The 19,870-nt window shown below is 46.9% G+C and overlaps 1 protein-coding gene across 4 annotated transcripts in view; it reads right to left on the bottom strand.

Annotated features, from left to right (window-relative positions):
* The window catches only part of LOC118078417 (zinc finger protein 420-like), a 36,294-nt gene that overhangs the window by 10,150 nt on the left and 6,274 nt on the right, over positions 1 to 19,870 (bottom strand). Inside the window, exons 2-5 of one of the 4 annotated variants that reach the window (XM_060274107.1) lie at positions 18,687 to 18,773; positions 17,867 to 17,949; positions 17,643 to 17,769; positions 10,577 to 12,162 (exon numbers count right to left, since the gene is read on the bottom strand). In XM_060274107.1, coding sequence (XP_060130090.1) covers positions 10,577 to 12,162; positions 17,643 to 17,769; positions 17,867 to 17,949; positions 18,687 to 18,747 — 1,857 coding nt within the window. In that variant the 5' untranslated portion in view covers positions 18,748 to 18,773. Of the gene's footprint in view, positions 1 to 1,455; positions 1,539 to 1,826; positions 1,909 to 2,111; positions 2,587 to 4,397; positions 4,477 to 8,904; positions 12,163 to 17,642; positions 17,770 to 17,866; positions 17,950 to 18,686; positions 18,774 to 19,870 lie in introns of those variants that run through there. The other 3 variants (XM_060274104.1, XM_060274105.1, XM_060274106.1) reach the window with 3 other exon arrangements.

Genomic DNA, 19,870 nt, shown 5'->3' with positions numbered 1-19,870 from the left:
TCACCTTCCCGCTGTAGCAGTCCCTATTTATCTACTTGCACTTTGACGTGCTTTCGAACTGCTAGGTTGGCAGGAGCTGGGACCGAGCAACGGGAGCTCACCCCGTCACAGGGATTCGAACCGCTGACCTTCTGATCAGCAAGCCCTAGGCTCAGTGGTTTAACCCACAGCGGTTTTTGCAAAATGCATTCATGCAAAAAAGTCAGCTCTCCACTTCAAACAATTAACTCTCAGCAGAAAGCCAATGGCTGCTCTCTCTCTGCATGGTAACAAGAGCCTTGGTAACTGCTTTGTGATTGGGTAAGAAGTTCCTAAAAGATAAGCTGGCTTTTGTAACAGGTAGTTGTGAAAGAGAGAGAGAGACAGAGAGGAAAGGATTTGCTTTTATTTCTTTTGTGTTATGAAGTTTGTACATAGTAACTTCTGGATTCTGTTTGTCCAATAAATACTGTATACAGTTATTCTGTGTCCAGATGTCTACTCATTACACTACAGCCAGAAGCTTCCGGAAAACCTGCGCGAACTCTGCTGTGCCCAGGTTTACGTTATACCTGGCACTCTAAAACACCTTTGTAAATCAAGGTCATGCTAACTCTAAGAAGAGGCCAGAAGGAGCCTGGGCGTCACTTTCTCTTTCTATCTCTCTTCCTTCTGGGGTTCTGTATATAGTATGCTTAGTGTTAAGGTTTAGACTTATTATAAGTTTAAGTTAGGTCTCCTGCAACTGGACTTCCTATGGACAGGGCCAATCCTGAACGTTTTTGATTTGTGACATTCTGCTCATTTGTCTTCAGTAGCAGTAAAGCTCTGCTGGATAAAATACAATGGCCTCTGGTCTATTTTGGGGGGATCCTATAATGTGCTTAGGTTTTAATCTACTAACTATATATTGGAGTTCTGCTCTGGATCAATATTGAGCAGAATTCCATGTCAGGGTCTTCATTCACGAACTCAGCTGCTTAGAGTGAAGGCCCACAGCTCCCCACAGCTTTCTAAATCCCATCTTCTCTGGGTTTCCTAGCATACGATTGAACAGTGCGCCAGAGTGCAGCCTGCCTTTGCTCCTCCATTGTCAGACGTCTCCTGGCTCTGAGAAACGAGCAGGGAGAGTGGCTTCTGGCAGAAGGAGAGGGAGCCACCGGTGGATCCTCCTTCTCCTGACTCACCTCTACCTCTCCACCTCCCTCCTCCCACTCACCTCCTTCCTCTTCTGCCTCTGATTCTGGACTGCATTCTGCCAGAGTCTCCCAGATCACTAAGCCCTGTTACCCCTTCAGCTTCTGACACCTTCCCTTCTGACCTCTCATCCTTCTTCCACCTCCACTCCTTGGGCTCTAAGATGTCTTCCCTTCCTGGTTCCCCGGCTGTTTCCTTCCACCATTCCTCTGTGCCCAACCATTCCATGACATTGCTCCATCCCTCAGCCTCTGTCCCCACAAGGCAGCTTCCCCTGACCTGATCTGGTTCCACAGCCGCTGTTTCCCTTCTGCCCCCATGAAAAGGTGGATCAGGTAATCTAGTCGGCATCATTCTGTCACCTGCAAAAGACAAAAGGTAAGGGAGAAGCCCAGAGTGCCTGCTTCTGTCACAGGTGAAACTGGGCGTCTCTAACCACCGATGGACCTTTGAGAAAGCCTGACCTGCTGAGAGCATTTGGAGGTTTGTGCCCATTTCATCTGTTAGTTGTGCAGAAATACATCTCCCCTCCTCTGGACCCTTGTTCCCAACAGTCCCCCCCAAAAAAAAACAATATGAAAAGAACCCAGAGATGAGTTGGAAAAGCAACAGAATGAGACCAAACGGAGAATAGCCACCTTCCTCCTTACCCAGTAGCCTCTCTCTGGTGTCCGACGGAGGCCTCTCTGCCTCACAGGAATCCAGGTCCATTTCTGCAAAATGATCCTTTTTCTGAAAAAGAAACAAGTATTAAAAATAGAGATATGTGAGAAATATTAGAAAGAGAATGACAAAGACAGAAGCCTTAAGGATGTTAGATCTCACCCCCATGGATGCCTTCCCAGGAAAAGCAAGGGCCATCAGGGGAGCATTATGGGATGTTATCTGTCCTGTTTGGATCCCCTTGGGAGTATCCAGAGGAACGTCTCTCTCACCTGCTTTCTCTCCTCTGCCTGACTCAGGAGGAAACCTTCGGCCAGGGCCACCGCCTGGGAACTGGTCTCCGCTCCGCATTCCCTCACCCAGCTCTCCATCTCCGGGGGAAGGACAGCCAGGAACTGCTCCAAGATCACCAGGTCCAGCATCTCAGCTTTCGTGTGCCTTTCTGGCTTCAGCCACTGGTGGCAAAGGTGGTAGAGTCGGCTGCAAACCTCTTGGGGCCCTTTGGCCTCCTGGCAGCAGAACTGCCTCAACTTCTGGCTCTGCACCTCAGAGCGGAGGGTGTCCTCCTCACCCAGGATCTTCTGCACAGAGTTTTCCCAGAATCCCCCACTGCTCCCACTTTGGATGGCAGGGCCAGCTGAGTCTCGGTCATCCATGTGTGGTCTCAGGAAATCTCTGAGAGATCGGAAGACACCCTTTGGTCTTCTGCCAAGTTCTGTCCGTCTTAATGAGAAGCTCTAGCAAATCCTACAAAGCAAATACATTTTTCTGTTACAAAAGAAGAAGAAGGAACAGAATCCTGAGCAAGCATGGACAATTTTCGTCAGGAACCAGGGCTGGATGGCACCACAGCCCAAAACATGAGATAACTTTTTGAAAATAAAGAGAAGGAGGAAGAGGAGAAGAAGAAGTAAGTCTCTAGCCCTCTAGCAATGCAAAATGTGGAGGCAACGGAAGGGATTTCTGTGAGATGAACCAGCCTGGTTTCTCCTTCCTTCCAGTCAATGCAACTGACTGACAAGGGAGTCATTTCTATCTTGTGAAAAATGGATGCTTGGCTCTAGTGGGGGACCTCCCTTTAATCTCAGGTGGGTAATTTATTATTAATATTCTATTAGTTAGTGTTAGGGCAAAATTCTGGGTGCGAGAATGCTCAGCCACCCAGCTCATCAGGCAAGGGCCTGTGGTCGTTGCGGAGTATAAAAGGAAGGAGTCCAGCCATGATCCGGAGCAAACAGCAAGGTTTATTACTGCGCAGCAGGTTCAATGCCAGACTGAACACCGTGAACAGGGCTGCAAGAACTTTTAAAACTTCCCACCACCATCCCATAATGCACATCGAAAGCATCATACATACATCACTTGTGACAGGGTAAAACATCAGAAAAGGGGAAGGTGCAAGGGGCATTAGCATACAGGTAAACAGGAGGTAAGCAGGATTAGCATAAGGATGTCCCAGGACATTGTTAAGCAAGTACCAGTAAGTATCTGGGAAGGGATCCTTGAGTACCTGGTGGGGGAAAACAATGGGTCCAGTTGTGTGTATTGCCTCTGGCTTCGGAGGGTTGGGAATGGCAGGAGATGGTACCTGAATGGATTATGGATATGCAGAGGAGCACCACCCTGGCTACCTGACCTCTTGCTTAAGGGATTATGGCTGTTCCCTGCATCCCTGAGAGCCCTTGGCCAGAGTCGCAAAAAGGAGGTTTCATTTAGAAATAAAGATACACTGTATTCATTCATAAAGAAATATGGTTACATAGAGTCTCAGGCAACAGAGAAAGGGTAGGAAAGGGAGCCTTTATTACTCAGGGCTTGATCTTGAGGGGTTCGTGTTGGTGCGATACTAGAGTGGTGTTGTAGGATCAAATGGGGTCCCCTTGAGGGCATTAGTGCCAATCTTGATTCCCAAATGAAGCCTCGTTTGGGTGCCCCCCCCTATAAAATTCCCTAACAGTTAGCTTAACACACCCAGCCATGGATGCCAAGGTCCCTGGAGGCTCAGTGAGTAGCAGTGCCATTTTTCCAGCAACCATCCCTTTGGGACAGAGAGGATGTGGTCCTGGGATGCCATGCTCTGGGTGCGAGGGGATTGCTGCAGTGGCCTCCGTGTGGAGCTGCCCTTGGAGACGACGGGGAAACTGGTCCGCAATGCAGCAGCCAGACTATGGGCTGGGATCCCTCTCTTTCTTCCTGGCCTTTCTCTCCCACCCTTCCTCCCTCCCTCCTCCACGTGGGTCTTTTAATGGGGGGGGGGTTCCTAGTCCTCCTCCTCGTCCAGCCTTGGAAAACCATTTGCACATGTTCCCTCTGTTGTGCAATGACGCTGAGCGACGTCACACAGAGTTAAAGTCCTAGGGACTCCTTTGTTTGAAGAAGGGAGATTTCGGGGGAGTTTGGGATCCTCTGATCCCCAGGAAGGAGAGCCTTGCAGAGCTCGCCCCCCTCCTTGTCAGGACCCTCTCCTCCCTGACTTGGCTTGGTCCCCCCCCTCCCCTGCTGCAGCCCTGCGACCCCCACCGTACCCTCTGGGGGGGAGAGGGGGGGAGGAGACTCACCCGACCATCCCAGGAGTGAAGGGACAGCGATGCAGCCCTTGCAGGAGAGACACCAAAGCAGGAAAGGAGGACTGGGGAGGGAGGGAGGGAGGGGCCTTGGCTCTGGAGGACCTGCCCACGCCACCCTTGCTTCCTGTCCTCTCTAGGAAGGCAGCTCGCTTCTCTTTAACCCTTGCAAAGCCGAGTCCACCCAGCTCAGCCCTCTCTCCCTTTGCAGAACCTCAGCTTTTTATTTTCAGTGGATCTAGCGGGGCAGCTTCCTTCCCCCCTGACTATGCCTATGGAAAGGGATGCTTTTGGGGGGGGCGGGGCGGAATTTTGTCTCTTGGTTGGGCTGTGAGCATCTCCCTCCCTTGGCCAGAAAGTGGAGGAGAGAGAGATCCGTCCTTGGAGAGCTTTTCTTTCTGGGTCAGGATGGGGGGGGGAGGAGAGGGGAGGAGAGGGAGGGTCGCGTTGGGTCTTCCTGGGAAGCAGCAGGTGAAGCGCTCTCTCTCTCTCTCTCTTCCTGGCTGGCAGGCAGGAGGCTGGTGGGTGGGAAGCCAGGTGGCAAGGCATGGCATGGCGGGGGGGGGGCATGGCTGGCTCTCTTCCATCCTGAAGTCTCTTGGCTCCATCCTGGGTCTCCATCGGACAGCAGGTCCGGAGGGCCACCCTCTGGCAGCCTGGAGACATACAAGTTCTGACTTCACTTTGTGGTTGCATCATTCCTTTCATAGGGCCTTTCTTTCTTCCAGAGACATTTGTGTAGGACAGTCTCATCTTTTACACCATTATTTCAGCTTCGAGGTCCTACATCACGGGTGTCAAACACAAGGCCCGGGGGCCAAATCCGGCCCGCCAGACCTCGTCATGTGGCCCGCCGAGCGCCCCAGCCAGCGGGACCCATCAGCGGGACCTTGCTGCTGAAGCGCCACGCCGACAAACAGCTGGGGCCTGGGGGGGGGTAGAAAGGCGGCTGGAGCAGCGCTGCGTGGAGCACCCCAAGCCACAGCAGCAGGAGGAGGCAGCTTGCCAGGTCAGCGCCCAGCAGCGCCGCACGGAGAGTCCCTTGCCTCAGCGACGCAGCAGTGCTCTGTAGCACTTTGAATCCTCTTCCTCCTCCTGCCACGGCTCGGCGCCTGGAAACGGCTGCTGCTGCTGAAGCACAGACACAGCACCCAGCAGCGCCACATGGAGGAGCAGGAGGATTCAAAGTGCAGCCAGCAGCAGCAATGCTCCCAGAGACTCGGGGCGCTCTGCGCACGCTGCTGGTTGCCGACCCAAGCCTCTGGGAGCCGGCAGGAGGAGGAGGAGGCTTGCCAGGTTGTCACCCAGCAGCGCGCGTGGAGCGCCCCGAGTCCCTGGAAGCGTTGCTGCTGCTGGCTGCCGGAGGCTATGGGCGCTCTGCGCGCGCTGCTGGGTGACGACCCAGCAAGCCTCCTCCTCCTCCTGCCGGCTTCCAGAGGCTTCGGGGCGCTCTGTGTACGCTGCTGGGTGACGACCCGGCAAGCCTCCTCCTCCTCCTGCCGGCTCCCAGGGGCTTGGGTCGACACCCAGCAGCGCATGCAGAGCACCCCGAGCCTCATTCAAACCAACTTTAAAGGAGAACACATTTTTTTAAAAAAAAAATCAGCAGTAACATGGTCATAAAACCACATCTAAACAGTCTGGGGTAATACAACGTTTTCACCTGGTACCAAAAAGAAGAAAAAAAGACTCAGGTCCAGATGAACCTCTGCGCGTGCTGCTGGAACCACTTACAGTAATAATAATAATAAGACACCCACCGAAAATAAGCCACCCTGTGTTTTTTTGAGGAAAAAAAGTTATAAGACGGTGTCTTAAAAAAGGGAAAACACGGTAGGATGCTGCTTTATACTTCTGGCCCTTAAACCCTGGAACCAGGAGAACAGCTCCAGTGAGTCAACCTCAGCCAGTCCCTTTGGTGAAGGGTGGTGGCTCACTGGCAGAACATCTGTCCTGCATGCAGAAGGACCCCAGCATCTCCAGGTACCAGTAGCTCTGCAAAGCTCCTGCATGAAACCCTAGCGAGCCTCCACCACCCAGTGCAGTTACCAAAAATCATTTTTCAATAAATTGTACAATAATTGTACATTTGAATATCTACTTGCCATTATTCTGACTATGTTAGTTATTACTTACATTATTACAAAAAACAGTAATAATTGAATGCAGTGACAATAATTTATGATAATAAAGAGTGGACACATAGTCCTACAGATACTACCGGCCCTTTGAGGGTGACCAAACTGCTGATGCGGCCCCCAATGAATTTGAGTTTGACACCCCTGTCCTACATGATTCCCTTAGTCTTCCGGCACACAATTTCTGTTATGTACTGAGCTGAATCCTAGAACAATGGGATCCAGAATGCAGCCGTCTGATTGGTCCGCAGGAGCCACCCAATCCAGCTCCAGGTGGAAGTGAATCAGCAACCTGATTGGCCTCCAGGTGCAACCCTGAAGTAGCCAATCACGCAAGGCCCATTGTGTAAATAATGTATATAAGCAGACATTTTGGGGGAAAGAGCCATTCTTCTCTTCTTCTCCTTTTGCTACTACAAGCTCAATAAAGAGTATGAAATTCACTCTCGACTCCGAGTACATTTCACTGGTGACGAAGGTGGGATCCTGCTGAGCTGACTGCCACCATGCACTGCAGCGGGTCCTGAGTTCTAGCCCTGCTGAAATAACCACACTAGCTACCAAGGAGGAACCAAGCAAAGTTCAAAATAAATAAATCATATTCTCAGCATAAATGAGGAATTCTTTCTGGTGCATGCTTTTATATGCTAATACACTGTATACCAAAGTATATAATTTCCGCTTACAGAAATGCTGAATTGCTAATTCAAGAGACACTGAAATCCCTGCAGAGATAACAGGACAGCTTTCCAGATTATTTAGCTGGGAGTGAGACAGTGGGCAGAGTGGCGTTGGGCTCGCTAAGATGCCAACTACTACAGGAATTGCTTTCTTGGGCCTTTTTGCACTGCAATACCATTGCAAGGGACCCAGGTGGCGCTGTGGTTAAACCACTGAGCCTAGGGCTTGCTGATCAGAAGGTCGGCGGTTCGAATCCCTGTGACGGGGTGAGCTCCCGTTGCTGGGTCCCAGCTCCTGCCAACCTAGCAGTTCGAAAGCACGTCAAAATGCAAGTAGATAAATAGGAACCGCTACAGCGGGAAGGTAAACGGCGTTTCCATGTGCTGCTCTGGTTCGCCAGAAGCGGCTTTGTCATGCTGGCCACATGACCTGGAAGCTATACGCCGGCTCCCTCGGCCAATAATGCAAGATGAGCGCGCAACCCCAGAGTCGGTCACGACTGGACCTAATGGTCAGGGGTCCCTTACCATTTTTAATTTTTCTTTTTTAAAAAATATTGATTTTTCAGTCATGGCAGTGTGTGAGCAAATACTCCAAGCTTTCAGGAGCAGGACTAAGGGCTGAAATGAAGCCCCTCAGATCCCCAAAGGTTGAGGGAAAGGGTCTATCTCTCTTCTTCCTTTTCATTATCAGTTATTCCCACCTAAGAAATGGGAAGAAAGCAGCTGCTCATGTTAAGCGCAGGGTTTGTTGGGGTGGAGATTGTCAGGAATGATATGTCAGGAATAAATATTATTTGTTCTTATCTGTAGGTGAAGTCACATTTGAAACAATACAGAAGCAGTCAAGGGGAATTTCCTAGTGTTTTATTCAGTCTCAACTGCAACCATGTGTGCTGAACACACAGAAACCCATAGATAATGTGAAATTACTGGGAGTTACGGTCTCCACATAACACTCAACACATGCAAGCATATTAAGAAAGAGTACACATGATTTCCCCCTCTTTTTTATTGCTTTATTTTCATGGTACAAAATATAATTTTAAAGAAAGCAATGGCTACAACAGTAAACAACAAATAACTTGTCCTTATGGAATTGCAGACTTTCATCCTGCTATGTGTTAAAGTTTGATTTGATTATTATAAAAAGGATGACACCAACTTTTCCCATGAGTGCTGGGTGGATTCCTGTAACAGTCTTAACAATTTATGTATTGAAATAAGGAGCTTGTAGATGAGGATTGAGTTATTATTGTATATTAAGATTTAGTTAAGTGTGTTATTGTATTGAGTATCAAGAATTAATTAGTTGTATTTTAAGATAGTAATAAGATTTATTATGTTACCTAGTTAATTAGAGTTCTAATATGTTCAGATAATTATTAAAAAGATTGGAATTAAAATATGGAAGTACTAACGAACTAATATAATGAAACACAACAGGGAAGGGATTGGAGGAAGTCAACAATGATAGATTTTATGAAAGAAGATTGCTTTGATATTCTTTATTGCAGTGTATGTAATTTGTTTGTGATCATGTTTTTTGTGTTTTCTTTGTTGTTTTTGGTTTGTCTTATTTTATTTTATATATACATACCGTGTGTGTGTGTGTGTGTGTGTGTATATATATATATATATATATATATATATATATATATATATATATATATATATACACACACACATACAATTTATGTATTGAATAAACATTGGCCACATGTTATAAAAGGAATATGGATTGTGTTCCCCCATCTTCTTCATTTCCCCTAGCAAACAAGATTTAAGATACTGAATTTGTGGTGCCTAGAATTGAAAACAGTATTCTAGGTGGGGCCTGACTAAGGCAGAATGCAGTGGTACTATTCCTGCCCTTGATCTGACTCTGCCTTCTGCCACATTGGCCTCCACTCCCCGTTTAGTGTCATCTGCAAATGTGATGAGCATCCCCTCAGTTCCTTCATCCAAGTCATTTATAAAGACGTTGAACAACAACGGGCCCAGGACAGAACTCTGCAGCATCCCTCTTGTCACTTTCCCCCAGGATGATGAGGAACCACGAAGGAGTCCTCTTTGGGTTCGGTCAGTCAAGTCCACCTGACAGTTACCTCATTCAGCCCACATTTGACCAGCTTCCTCACATAAATGTCGCAGGGACTTTGTCAAAAGCTTTACTGAATTCAAGATGCAACATTAACACAGCAGTCCCGATGAACAAAGTTTGTAACTCCATCCAAAAAAGAGGAGGAGAAATTTATCTGGCTTTACTTGTTTTTGAGAAAGTCATGCTTCCAACCTGTATGTTTATGTTGTGAAATCTTCAGATGAAGGGCACATAAATTTTAAAATGATAACAACTAAGGCTATTGACAAACTGGAACATGCGCAAAGGAAGGCAATTCATGTATTTATTTAAATCAAGCGTCGGCAAAGTTTTCCAGCCGGGGGCCGGATCATTCCCACAGACGACCGTCCATAGGCCAGACATGCACTAGGCATGCGTAGAAGCGATTTCTGGAGCTGTGGACATTTTGGAAATGGGCAGCGCAGGAGCCGAAAATCACTTCTGTGCATGTCCAGAAGCTGAAAATCGCATCTGGACATGCGCAGAAACGATTTCCAGTGCCGTGCTGCCCATGTCCAAAATGTCCACAGCGCCAGAAATTGGTTTAGCACAGCGCGCGGCGGACTTGCCGAGCGAGCGGCTCGGTTCACGAGCAGTCCGTGGGCCTATGGGCAGGACGTTGCCGACCTATGATTTAAATTGTAACCAGCCCGACCCAATTCTGCCGAATTGAATAAAATACTGGTGGGGGGCCAGGTAAGACCTGCCTTGCACAATCAATCACATGATGCATGCACACCTTTGGAATGGCAATGCCTATCAACTGGGGGGTGCCCCACTCAAATATTTTATTGGGGGGCTCAAATTCCCTACACCAGGGGTAGGCAACCTTCACAAGCCTGGACTGGTTCATTCCCCAGAGATCTCTCCGCAGGCTGGATTGCTTGTGTGTGCATGCGCACATGCTATTTCCGGTGCGGAGGAGGCGTCCGCTCCCTCCTATTGGCTGTGGGCCCCAGGCTGTAGTTTGCCAAACGCTGCCCTACACCCACAGGTCTCAGGATGGTTACAACATAAAAGCAAGATATAAAAACACAAAATACACATCTGTAACTCCACTCCCCACCACATTTTAAAAGGGCATTAGATGTCAATCACCCAAAGGCCTGGTAAAAAAGGTGCGTATTTGACAGGCTCCTAAAGCTGTATAATGGTTTCTCCGACCATTGTATGGATTCTTTGGTGGGAAATGAAATGGGAGCCCTGACTGAAGTTCATTCCACACTCCACACGCTGATAGGGTTTCTCCCCTGTATGAATCTTTTGATGGGAATTGAGAGAGTTGCACCGAGTGAAGCTCTTTCCACATTGCATGCACTGATAGGGTTTCTCCCCTGTATGAATTCTATAATGGGAAGTGAGATCACCGCTCTGACTGAAGCTCTTTCCACATTCCATGCACTGATAGGGTTTCTCCCCTGTATGAATTCTCTGATGGGAAGTGAGATGGGAGTTACGAGTGAACCGCTTTCCACATTCCACACACTGATACGGCTTCTCCCCCGTATGAATTCTCTGATGGGAATTGAGATTGGAGCTATTAATGAAGCTCTTTCCACATTCCACACACTGATAGGGTTTCTCCTCTATATGAATTCTCTGGTGGGAAGTGAGATGGGAGCTCATACTGAAGCTGTTTCCACATACCATGCACTGATAGGGTTTCTCCCCTGTATGAATTCTCCGATGGGAAGTGAGATCACGACTCTGACTGAAGCTCTTTCCACATTCCACGCACCGATAGGGTTTCTCTCCTGTATGAATTCTTTGATGGGAAGTGAGATCACCACTCTTACTGAAGCTCTTTCCACATTCCACACACTGAAAGGGTTTCTCCCCTGTATGAATTCTCTGATGGGAAGTGAGATTGGAGCTATTAGTGAAGCTCTTTCCACATTCCACACACTGATAGGGTTTCTCCCCGGTATGAATTCTCTGATGGGAAGTGAGATTGGAGCTATTAGTGAAGCTCTTTCCACATTCCACACACTGGTAGGGTTTCTCCCCTGTATGAATTCTAAGATGGGAAGTGAGATGGGAGCTATTAGTGAAGCTCTTTCCACATTCCACACACTGATAGGGTTTCTCCTCTTTATGAATTCTCTGGTGGGAAGTGAGATGGGAGCTCATACTGAAGCTCTTTCCACATTCCATGCACTGATAGGGTTTCTCCCCTGTATGACTTCTCCGATGGGAAGTGAGATCACGACTCTGACTGAATCTTTTTCCACATTCCACGCACTGATAGGGTTTCTCCCCTGTATGAATTCTCCGATGGGAAGTGAGATCACCACTGTTACTGAAGCTCTTTCCACATTCCACACACTGGTAGGGTTTCTCCCCTGTATGAATTCTATAATGGGAAGTGAGATTGGAGCTATTAGTGAAGCTCTTTCCACATTCCACACACTGATAGGGTTTCTCCCCTGTATGAATTCTCCGATGGGAAGTTAGATTGGAGCTATTAGTGAAGCTCTTTCCACATTCCACACACTGATAGGGTTTCTCCCCTGTATGAATTCTCTGATGGGAAGTGAGATTCGAGCTATTAGTGAAGCCCTTTCCACATTCCACACACTGATAAGGTTTCTCCTCTTTATGAATTTTCTGATGGGAAGTGAGATTGGAGCTATTAGTGAAGCTCTTTCCACATTCCACACACTGATGGGGTTTCTCCCCTGTATGAATCATTTGATGGGAAGTGAGATTGGAGCTCTTTCTGAAGCTCTCTCCACACTCCAAATTTTTACGTGGATTCTCCTCTCTGGGGATTTTGCCATGGTCACTCTTGTTCTCAATTTCCAATTCCTCACAATCTGCAATGGCGACAAGAAGGGATTAGAGACTGTGGAACACATGGAGAAGAACTGAAGGGAGTTGGGTGTGTGTTTATTACCTTTGTTGTTTGTCATTAAGCAACATATTTATAATTAAGATTCTGATGGGTTGTTGAATGTTTCTTTGTTTGATATACAGTAGTGGCCAAAAAATGTGGAAGCCTTTTTGGGGGAAATGTATTTAACAGATTTGATGGCTCATAACACCACCTCTTTTGGAGTAATACCATAAAATTATATATCATTGGAAAGGTTATTTAATCAATAATTTAAAGCAACAAAGTTCGTTCAGTTATCTGTATTCTATCAAAACCTATAGCCAAATACAGTGGTACCTCTACTTACGAATGTTTCTACTTATGAACGGAGCTCCGCCCGCCATCTTGGATGCGGTTTAGATAGGATTTTTTCTACTTACGAATTTTTAGATAGGGTTGTTTTGACTTACGAATTTTTTCTCCCAATGCATTCCTGTGGGATTTGACTTACAATTTTTTTCGACTTTCCAATGTGCATTCGGAACACATTAAATTCGTAAGTAGAGGTACCAGCATAACTAGAAAAAGGAAGCACAACTTACTTAGGTGGACTTTTGTCAGTGTGTTATGTGATTGCTATCAAGTTGGTTTGTTTTTCATGTTCTTTCATTTAGTGAGTTTGTAAAAGATAACAAGTGGAACGCAGGTGGTGCTCTAGGGCTTGCCGATAAGAAGGTTGGTGGTTCGAATCCCTGTGATGGGGTGAGCTCCCATTGCTCAGTCCCAGCTCCTGCCAACCTAGCAGTTCGAAAGCACGTCAAAGTGCAAGTAGATAAATAGGTACCGCGTTCGTAAACAGAGGTACAACTGTACTCAAATTGAGAAAATTGGATGAAAATGCAATATAGGTATTATCTAACTCCTGCAAAATAGGCCAAATCAACAAAAACCATAATAATAAATGTTGAAAATGTAAACTACAGGTGGGAACCTTCTTTCATATGTGGTAAAGGTAAAGATAAAGGGACCCCTGACCATTAGGTCCAGTCGTCACCGACTCTGGGGTTGCGGCGCTCATCGTGCGTTATTGGCCAAGGGAGCCGGCGTACAGCTTTCAGGTCATGTGGCCAGCATGACAAAGCCGCTTCTGGCGACCTTCTGATCGGCAAGCCCTAGGCTCTGTGGTTTAACCCACAGCTCCACCCGCATCCCTTTCATATGTGGTGGTCATGCCCCAAAATAAAAAAATTATGGGACACGATCTACGCGAGGAAACGAAAAAATTACTAAAAATTACATTTCACAAAAAACAAATAAAAACCCAGAATCATTCCTTCTTGGGATTCTAACTGACAATATCCCAAAAGAAAGACTAAAATTATTTTTCTATGCAGTGACGGCGGCCAGGGTATTAACAGCTAAGCACTGCAAGGGAAGTCAAATAAAATAGCCCAGAAGGAATGGGAATGCCTAAATACCTACCTATCGAGTCAAGGTTCTACAACCAAGATTTGGTTGTTTTTAGAATAAATCCGTAAGTGGGAAAATGTCTCCTTATACCAAGATGAGGAATATATTGAAATACAGAGAAATTGTTCTGCCGTGTTTCTCCGAAAATAAGCCATACCCCGAAAATAAGCCGTAGTGATAGCAGTTTAACCTTGTAGGTTAAACTGTACTATACTTAATAAAAAAATAAGACATCCCCTGAAAATAAGCCACCGTGTGTTTTTTTGAGGAAAAATAAATATAAGACGGTGTCTTATTTTTGGAGAAACACAGTAGTTATAGGAAATGAACCACCGTGGTCAACAGAAGTCAAAAAAACCAAAAGTATAATAAAAAGAGATCTACCCCAGAAAGGTCAGCATCTCGGTAGAGAAATGACATTATGGGATGTCTATTATAGTTACCGTGGATCTCTGTATTTTAGAATTTCTGTTTTGTTGGAAGCCGCCCAGAGTGGCTGGGGGAACCCGGCCAGATGGGCGGGGTATAAATAATAAATTATTATTATTATTATGTATTATACTTATGTGTTTATACTTTTTGTGTTTGCTCTGTTTTCTTTTTCTTTGTCTTTTTCTGTTTCTTTACTCTTTTTTTCTTATTTTGTATTTGGTTGAAATGTTTGTTTTGTTGGTATTTGCATAATAATTCAATTTTTATATATAAAATTTGTGTCATTAATGGGAATGCAAATGCCCCAAAATACATAAATGAAATACTTGAGTCTAAACTGAACCATTCCGCATGTTATCTTTTCCCAGATACTGAAGCATTTAGATATATATATAAACACACACAAACACACACACACACAAATTATTCAAACAGGATTCAGCTCCATGTCATGTTTTGGCTGTGTGCAAAAGGTGGTTTGAAGATAATCTTATTCCACTGCTGGAATGGCCTGGGAATATCCCAGACCTTAACCCAATTGGAAATCTATGGAGCTGACTAAAGAAACTTGTTAGTCAGAAGCAACCCAGCAATTAATAGAGGGAATAATTCAATCTTGGTTTCACATGATTACAGCTGCAGAACTAAAAAACTTGGTTCATTCCATTGGAAGGTGTTGGAAGGCCGTAATTAAAGCTAAAGGGACGGAAACTGCCTTGGTCGCACTGGACGATGATCTCTGGCAGGCTAGGGACAAAGGGGAGAGCTGTTTCCTAGTCCTGCTGGATCTCTCAGCGGCTTTTGACACCATCGACCATAACATCCTTCTGGACCGTCTAGAGGGCTTGGGAGCTGGGGGCACTGTCATACAGTAATAATAATAATAATTTATTATTTATACCCCGCCCATCTGGCCGGGTTCCCCCAGCCACTCTGGGCGGCTTCCAACAAAACAGAAATTCTAAAATACAGAAATCCATCAAACATTAAAATACAGAAATCCATCAAACATTAAAAGCTTCCCTAAACAGGGCTGCCTTGAGATGCCTTCTAAAGGTCTGGTAATTGTTGTTCTCTTTGACCTCTAGTGGGAGGGCATTCCACAGGGTGGGTGCCACTACCGAGAAGGCCCTCTGCCTGGTTCCCTGTAACTTGGCTTCTCGTAGTGAGGGAACCGCCAGAAGGCCCTCGGAGCTGGACCTCAGTGTCCGGGCAGAACGATGGGGGTGGAGACGCTCCTTCAGGTATACCGGACCGAGGCCGTTTAGGGCTTTAAAGGTCAACACCAACACTTTGAATTGTGCTCGGAAACGTACTGGGAGCCAATGTAGGTCTTTCAGGACCGGTGTTATGTGGTCTCGGCGGCCGCTCCCAGTCACCAGTCTAGCTGCCGCATTCTGGATTAGTTGTAGTTTCCGGGTCACCTTCAAAGGTAGCCCCACGTAGAGCGCATTGCAGTAGTCCAAGCGAGAGATAACCAGAGCATGCACTACTCTGGTGAGACAGTCAGTGGATAGGTAGGGACTCAGCCTGCGTACCAGATGGAGTTGATAAACAGCTGCCTTGGACACAGAGTTGACCTGTGCCTCCATGGACAGCTGTGAGTCTAAAATGACTGCTCCTTCCTCCTGGGCCGTGTTCAGAAAGTGGTGGTGGGGGATGAGTGTTCAGACCCCTGGGCTCTCACTTGTGGGGTGCCTCAGGGTTCCATCCTCTCCCCTATGCTTTTTAACATCTACATGCAGCCGCTGGGAGAGATCATCAGGGGGTTTGGGCTGGGTGTTCATCAGTATGCGGATGATACCCAGCTCTACCTCTCTTTCAAATCAGAACCAGTGAAGGCGGTGAAGGTCCTGTGTGAGTGTCTGGAGGCGGTAGGAGGATGGATGGCGGCTAACAGATTGAGGTTGGATCCTGACAAGACAGAAGTACTGTTTGTGGGGGGCAGGAGGCGGGCAGGTGTGGAGGACTCCCTGGTCCTGAATGGGGTAACTGTGCCCCTGAAGGACCAGGTGCGCAGCCTGGGAGTCATTTTGGACCCACAGCTGTCCATGAAGACACAGGTTAATTCTGTGTCCAGGGCGGCTGTCTACCAGCTCCATCTGCGACGCAAACTGAGGCCCTACCTGCCCACAGACTGTCTCGCCAGAGTGGTGCATGCTCTAGTTCAGGGGTCCCCAGACTTACCGTGCGGCGGGCTGGAGGGCAGGGGAGTGCGCGCGCAGCGGGCCGGAGGGCGGGGGAGTGCGCGCCCGTGCGCATGCGCACACGCACACGGGCGGGGGGGGAAATAGCCAAAAATCGCTTGTGCGCATGCGTATGGGCCTCCCCCGACCCGGAAGTGCACCAGAAATGACCTCTTCCGGGTCGGGAGAGGCCCATACGCATGCGCACAAAGGATTTTTGGCGATTTTTTGGCGATTTTTTAGATCGTCGCTGCGCCGCGCGCCGTGAGAGCGGGCGGCGGCAGCGGGCGGTGGGGGTCGTCGCGGGCCGGATTGGAAGGCCGATTGGGCCGCATCCGGCCCGGGGGCCGTAGTTTGGGGACCCCTGCTCTAGTTATCTCCTGCTTGGACTACTGCAATGCGCTCTATGTTGGGCTCCCTTTGAAGGTGACCCGGAAACTGCAACTAAACCAGAATGTGGCAGCTAGACTGGTGACTGGGAGCGGCCGCCGACACCACATAACACCGGTCTTGAAAGATCTACATCCGAGCACAATTCAAAGTGTTGGTGCTGACCTTTAAAGCCCTAAATGGCCTCGGTCCAGTATACCTGAAGGAGCGTCTCCACCCCCATTGTTCTGCCCGGACACTGAGGTCCAGCTTTGAAGGCCTTCTGGTGGTTCCCTCACTTCGAGAAGCCAAGTTACAGGGAACCAGGCAGAGGGCCTTCTCGGTAGTGGCACCCGTCCTGTGGAACGCCCTCCCACCAGATGTCAAAGAGAAAAACAAATACCAGACTTATAGAAGACATTTGAAGGCAGCCCTATTTAGGGAAACTTTTAATGTTTAATATATTATTGTATTTTAATATGCTGTTGGAAGCTGCCCAAAGTGGCTGGGGAAACCCAGCCAGATGGGCAGGGTAATAATAATAATAATAATAATAATAATAATAATAATAATAATAATAATAATAATGGTTACCAAACAAAGTACCGGTATTAATTGACGGTGAGAATTTCTTTATATTTCATTTTTTTCTATGTGTTTCAGGTTTTTTCTTTATGACTGTTCTTCTAATAAATACGTCTTCATAAAAGATATTGCATTACATTCTTATTAAATTAAATTAAATATTTTTTTGGTACTAATCCCCAAGAAAGTGGTGTTTTGAGCCATCAAAACTCGGAAATACATTTGAGCAGTTCAGACCAGCCCAATCATGGTATAAAAACAGAACTGGAGGAAGACTTTCCACAGAAAAAAATGTACTTTACTGCTTATTGTGGGGGTGTTAGGTTCCCATGTGTTGTAGGGGGCGCTGTTGAGCTCTGTGGAAATATAGGAGGTTTGTCACATAGAGGTATTTTGTTGAATTTCCAGGCCGATAGGACAATCCCACAGGGAGCCTTACCAAGAGAGACCACGATCTCACAATCCTCCTCCATGACATCCTTATGCAGAGCTCTCTGGTCAGGATCCAGGAACACCCACTCTTCGTCTGTGAAAGGAACAGCGACATCTTCAAAGGACACTGGACCCTAAAAGAAAAAGGGAAATGTCCTCCTCTGTGCCCAACCAGTCCATGACATTGCTCCATCCCTCAGCCTCTGTCCCCACAAGGCAGCTTCCCCTGACCTGATCTGGTTCCACAGCCGCTGCTTCCCTTCTGCCCCCATGAAAAGACGGATCAGGAGGTCTTGCCAGCATCATTCTGTCACCTGCAAGAGAAATAAAAGGTAAGCAGGATGCCAGGAGTGTCTGCTTCTCTCACAGGTGAAAAAGGGCATCTCTAACTACAGATGGGCCTTTGAGAAAGCCTGACCTGCTGAGAGCATTTGGAGGTTTGTGCCCATTTCACATTTTTGTTGTGCAGAAATAATAATAATAATAATAATAATAATAATAATTTATTATTTATACCCCGCCCATCTGGCCGGGTTCCCCCAGCCACTCTGGGCGGCTTCCAAAAGAACAGAAATTCTAAAATACAGAAATCCATCAAACATTAAAAGCTTCCCTAAACAGGGCTGCCTTGAGATGCCTTCTAAAGGTCTGGTAATTGTTGTTCTCTTTGACCTCTAGTGGGAGGGCATTCCACAGGGTGGGTGCCACTACCGAGAAGGCCCTCTGCCTGGTTCCCTGTAACTTGGCTTCTCGTAGTGAGGGAACCGCCAGAAGGCCCTCGGAGCTGGACCTCAGTGTCCGGGCAGAACGATGGGGGTGGAGACGCTCCTTCAGGTATACCGGACCGAGGCCGTTTAGGGCTTTAAAGGTCAACACCAACACTTTGAATTGTGCCCCGAAACGTACTGGGATACATCTCCCCTCCTCTGGACCCTTGGTCCCAAATATCCCCCCCAAAAAAACACACACAAAAAAACCAAAATGAAAACAACCCAGAGATTAGGTGGAAAAGCAACAGAACGAAACTCAGAAAAACCACCTTCCTCCTTACCCAGTGGCCTCTCTCTGGTGTCCAACGGAGGCCTCTCTGCCTCACAGGAATCCAAGTCCATTTCTGAAAATAGATCCTTCTCTTCTCCTGAAAAAGAAACAAGGATTCAAAATAGAGATATGTGAGAAATATTAGAAAGAGAATGACAAAGAGAAAAACTTTGAGGGTGTGAGATCTCATTCCATGGATGCTGCGACGATCGGCCTCTGCCTTTCGCCTCTCAAATCAAAAGAAGTACTAAGAGGGGTTTCTGAGGTAAAATAAAGAAAGCTCCCCCGCTTCCCTTTAGCCTTACAAAACACCCCTAGAACTCTTGGGCTTTGGGAATGATTGGAGAGCAGGATTTCCAGCCCGTACCTGGCCAGGTACCTTCATAATAATAATAATAATAATAATAAATTTTTATTCATACCCCGTCCTCCCCAGTCAAAAACCAGGCTCAGGGCGGCTCACACCAACAAAACCACAATAAAACATAAAAACAATTAATTAAAAGACAGTATTAAAATTTAAAAGGCAGCCTCATTTCAAGTAGTCCATAAATCCAGGCCATGAGGGAGGAAAACACAGGCGTCAGGCGAACCCAGGGCTAGAAGGGAGGCAGAACTAGAAAGTCCCCTCCTGGGAAGCTCTCCTCCTTCCTGAGGGAACTTGGCCCCAACCCAGAACCGGCCTCCTTCTAGTCCTGGAGGCTGTTTGGTCTTTTCCAAAGAGTCTTCCCACCAAATGAGTTTCAGGGGAAAATATCACAGACACTTCAACTGTGCCCATTTATTGTATTCTTTCTTGATGGTTCCTTTCAGGTTTTATTAGTACAAAGTGTGAGTTTCATTGGTATAGCTCCTAAGAAGCAAATATCAGAGAACCTCACAAATGCCACATCTACTCTCATCTCCCAAATCCCTCTCCCACTGACATATCGCGTTTCCCCTTTTTAAAGACACTGTCCTTTTTTATTTGATTTTTATTGCTTTTGTTAGACAAATATTCTAATACATGAATAAAGTTATTTCATGCAAAGAACATACAAAGAAGAAAAAAAGTGCTGTGAGCATTTCTTAAATAAAAATATTTACAAATAAGTGTTCCATCTCATACCTTATTGACCTTTCTTTCCTATATATTTTCCTTCTAGACTTGCTCTTCCGAACTTGACTTCCTCTTTCCTCTCACTTGGTTTTATT

This window comes from Zootoca vivipara, chromosome 4, assembly GCF_963506605.1.
Source record: "Zootoca vivipara chromosome 4, rZooViv1.1, whole genome shotgun sequence".
NCBI classification, from domain to species: Eukaryota; Metazoa; Chordata; class Lepidosauria; order Squamata; family Lacertidae; genus Zootoca; species Zootoca vivipara.
This window is presented reverse-complemented; position numbering and strand designations above follow the sequence as displayed.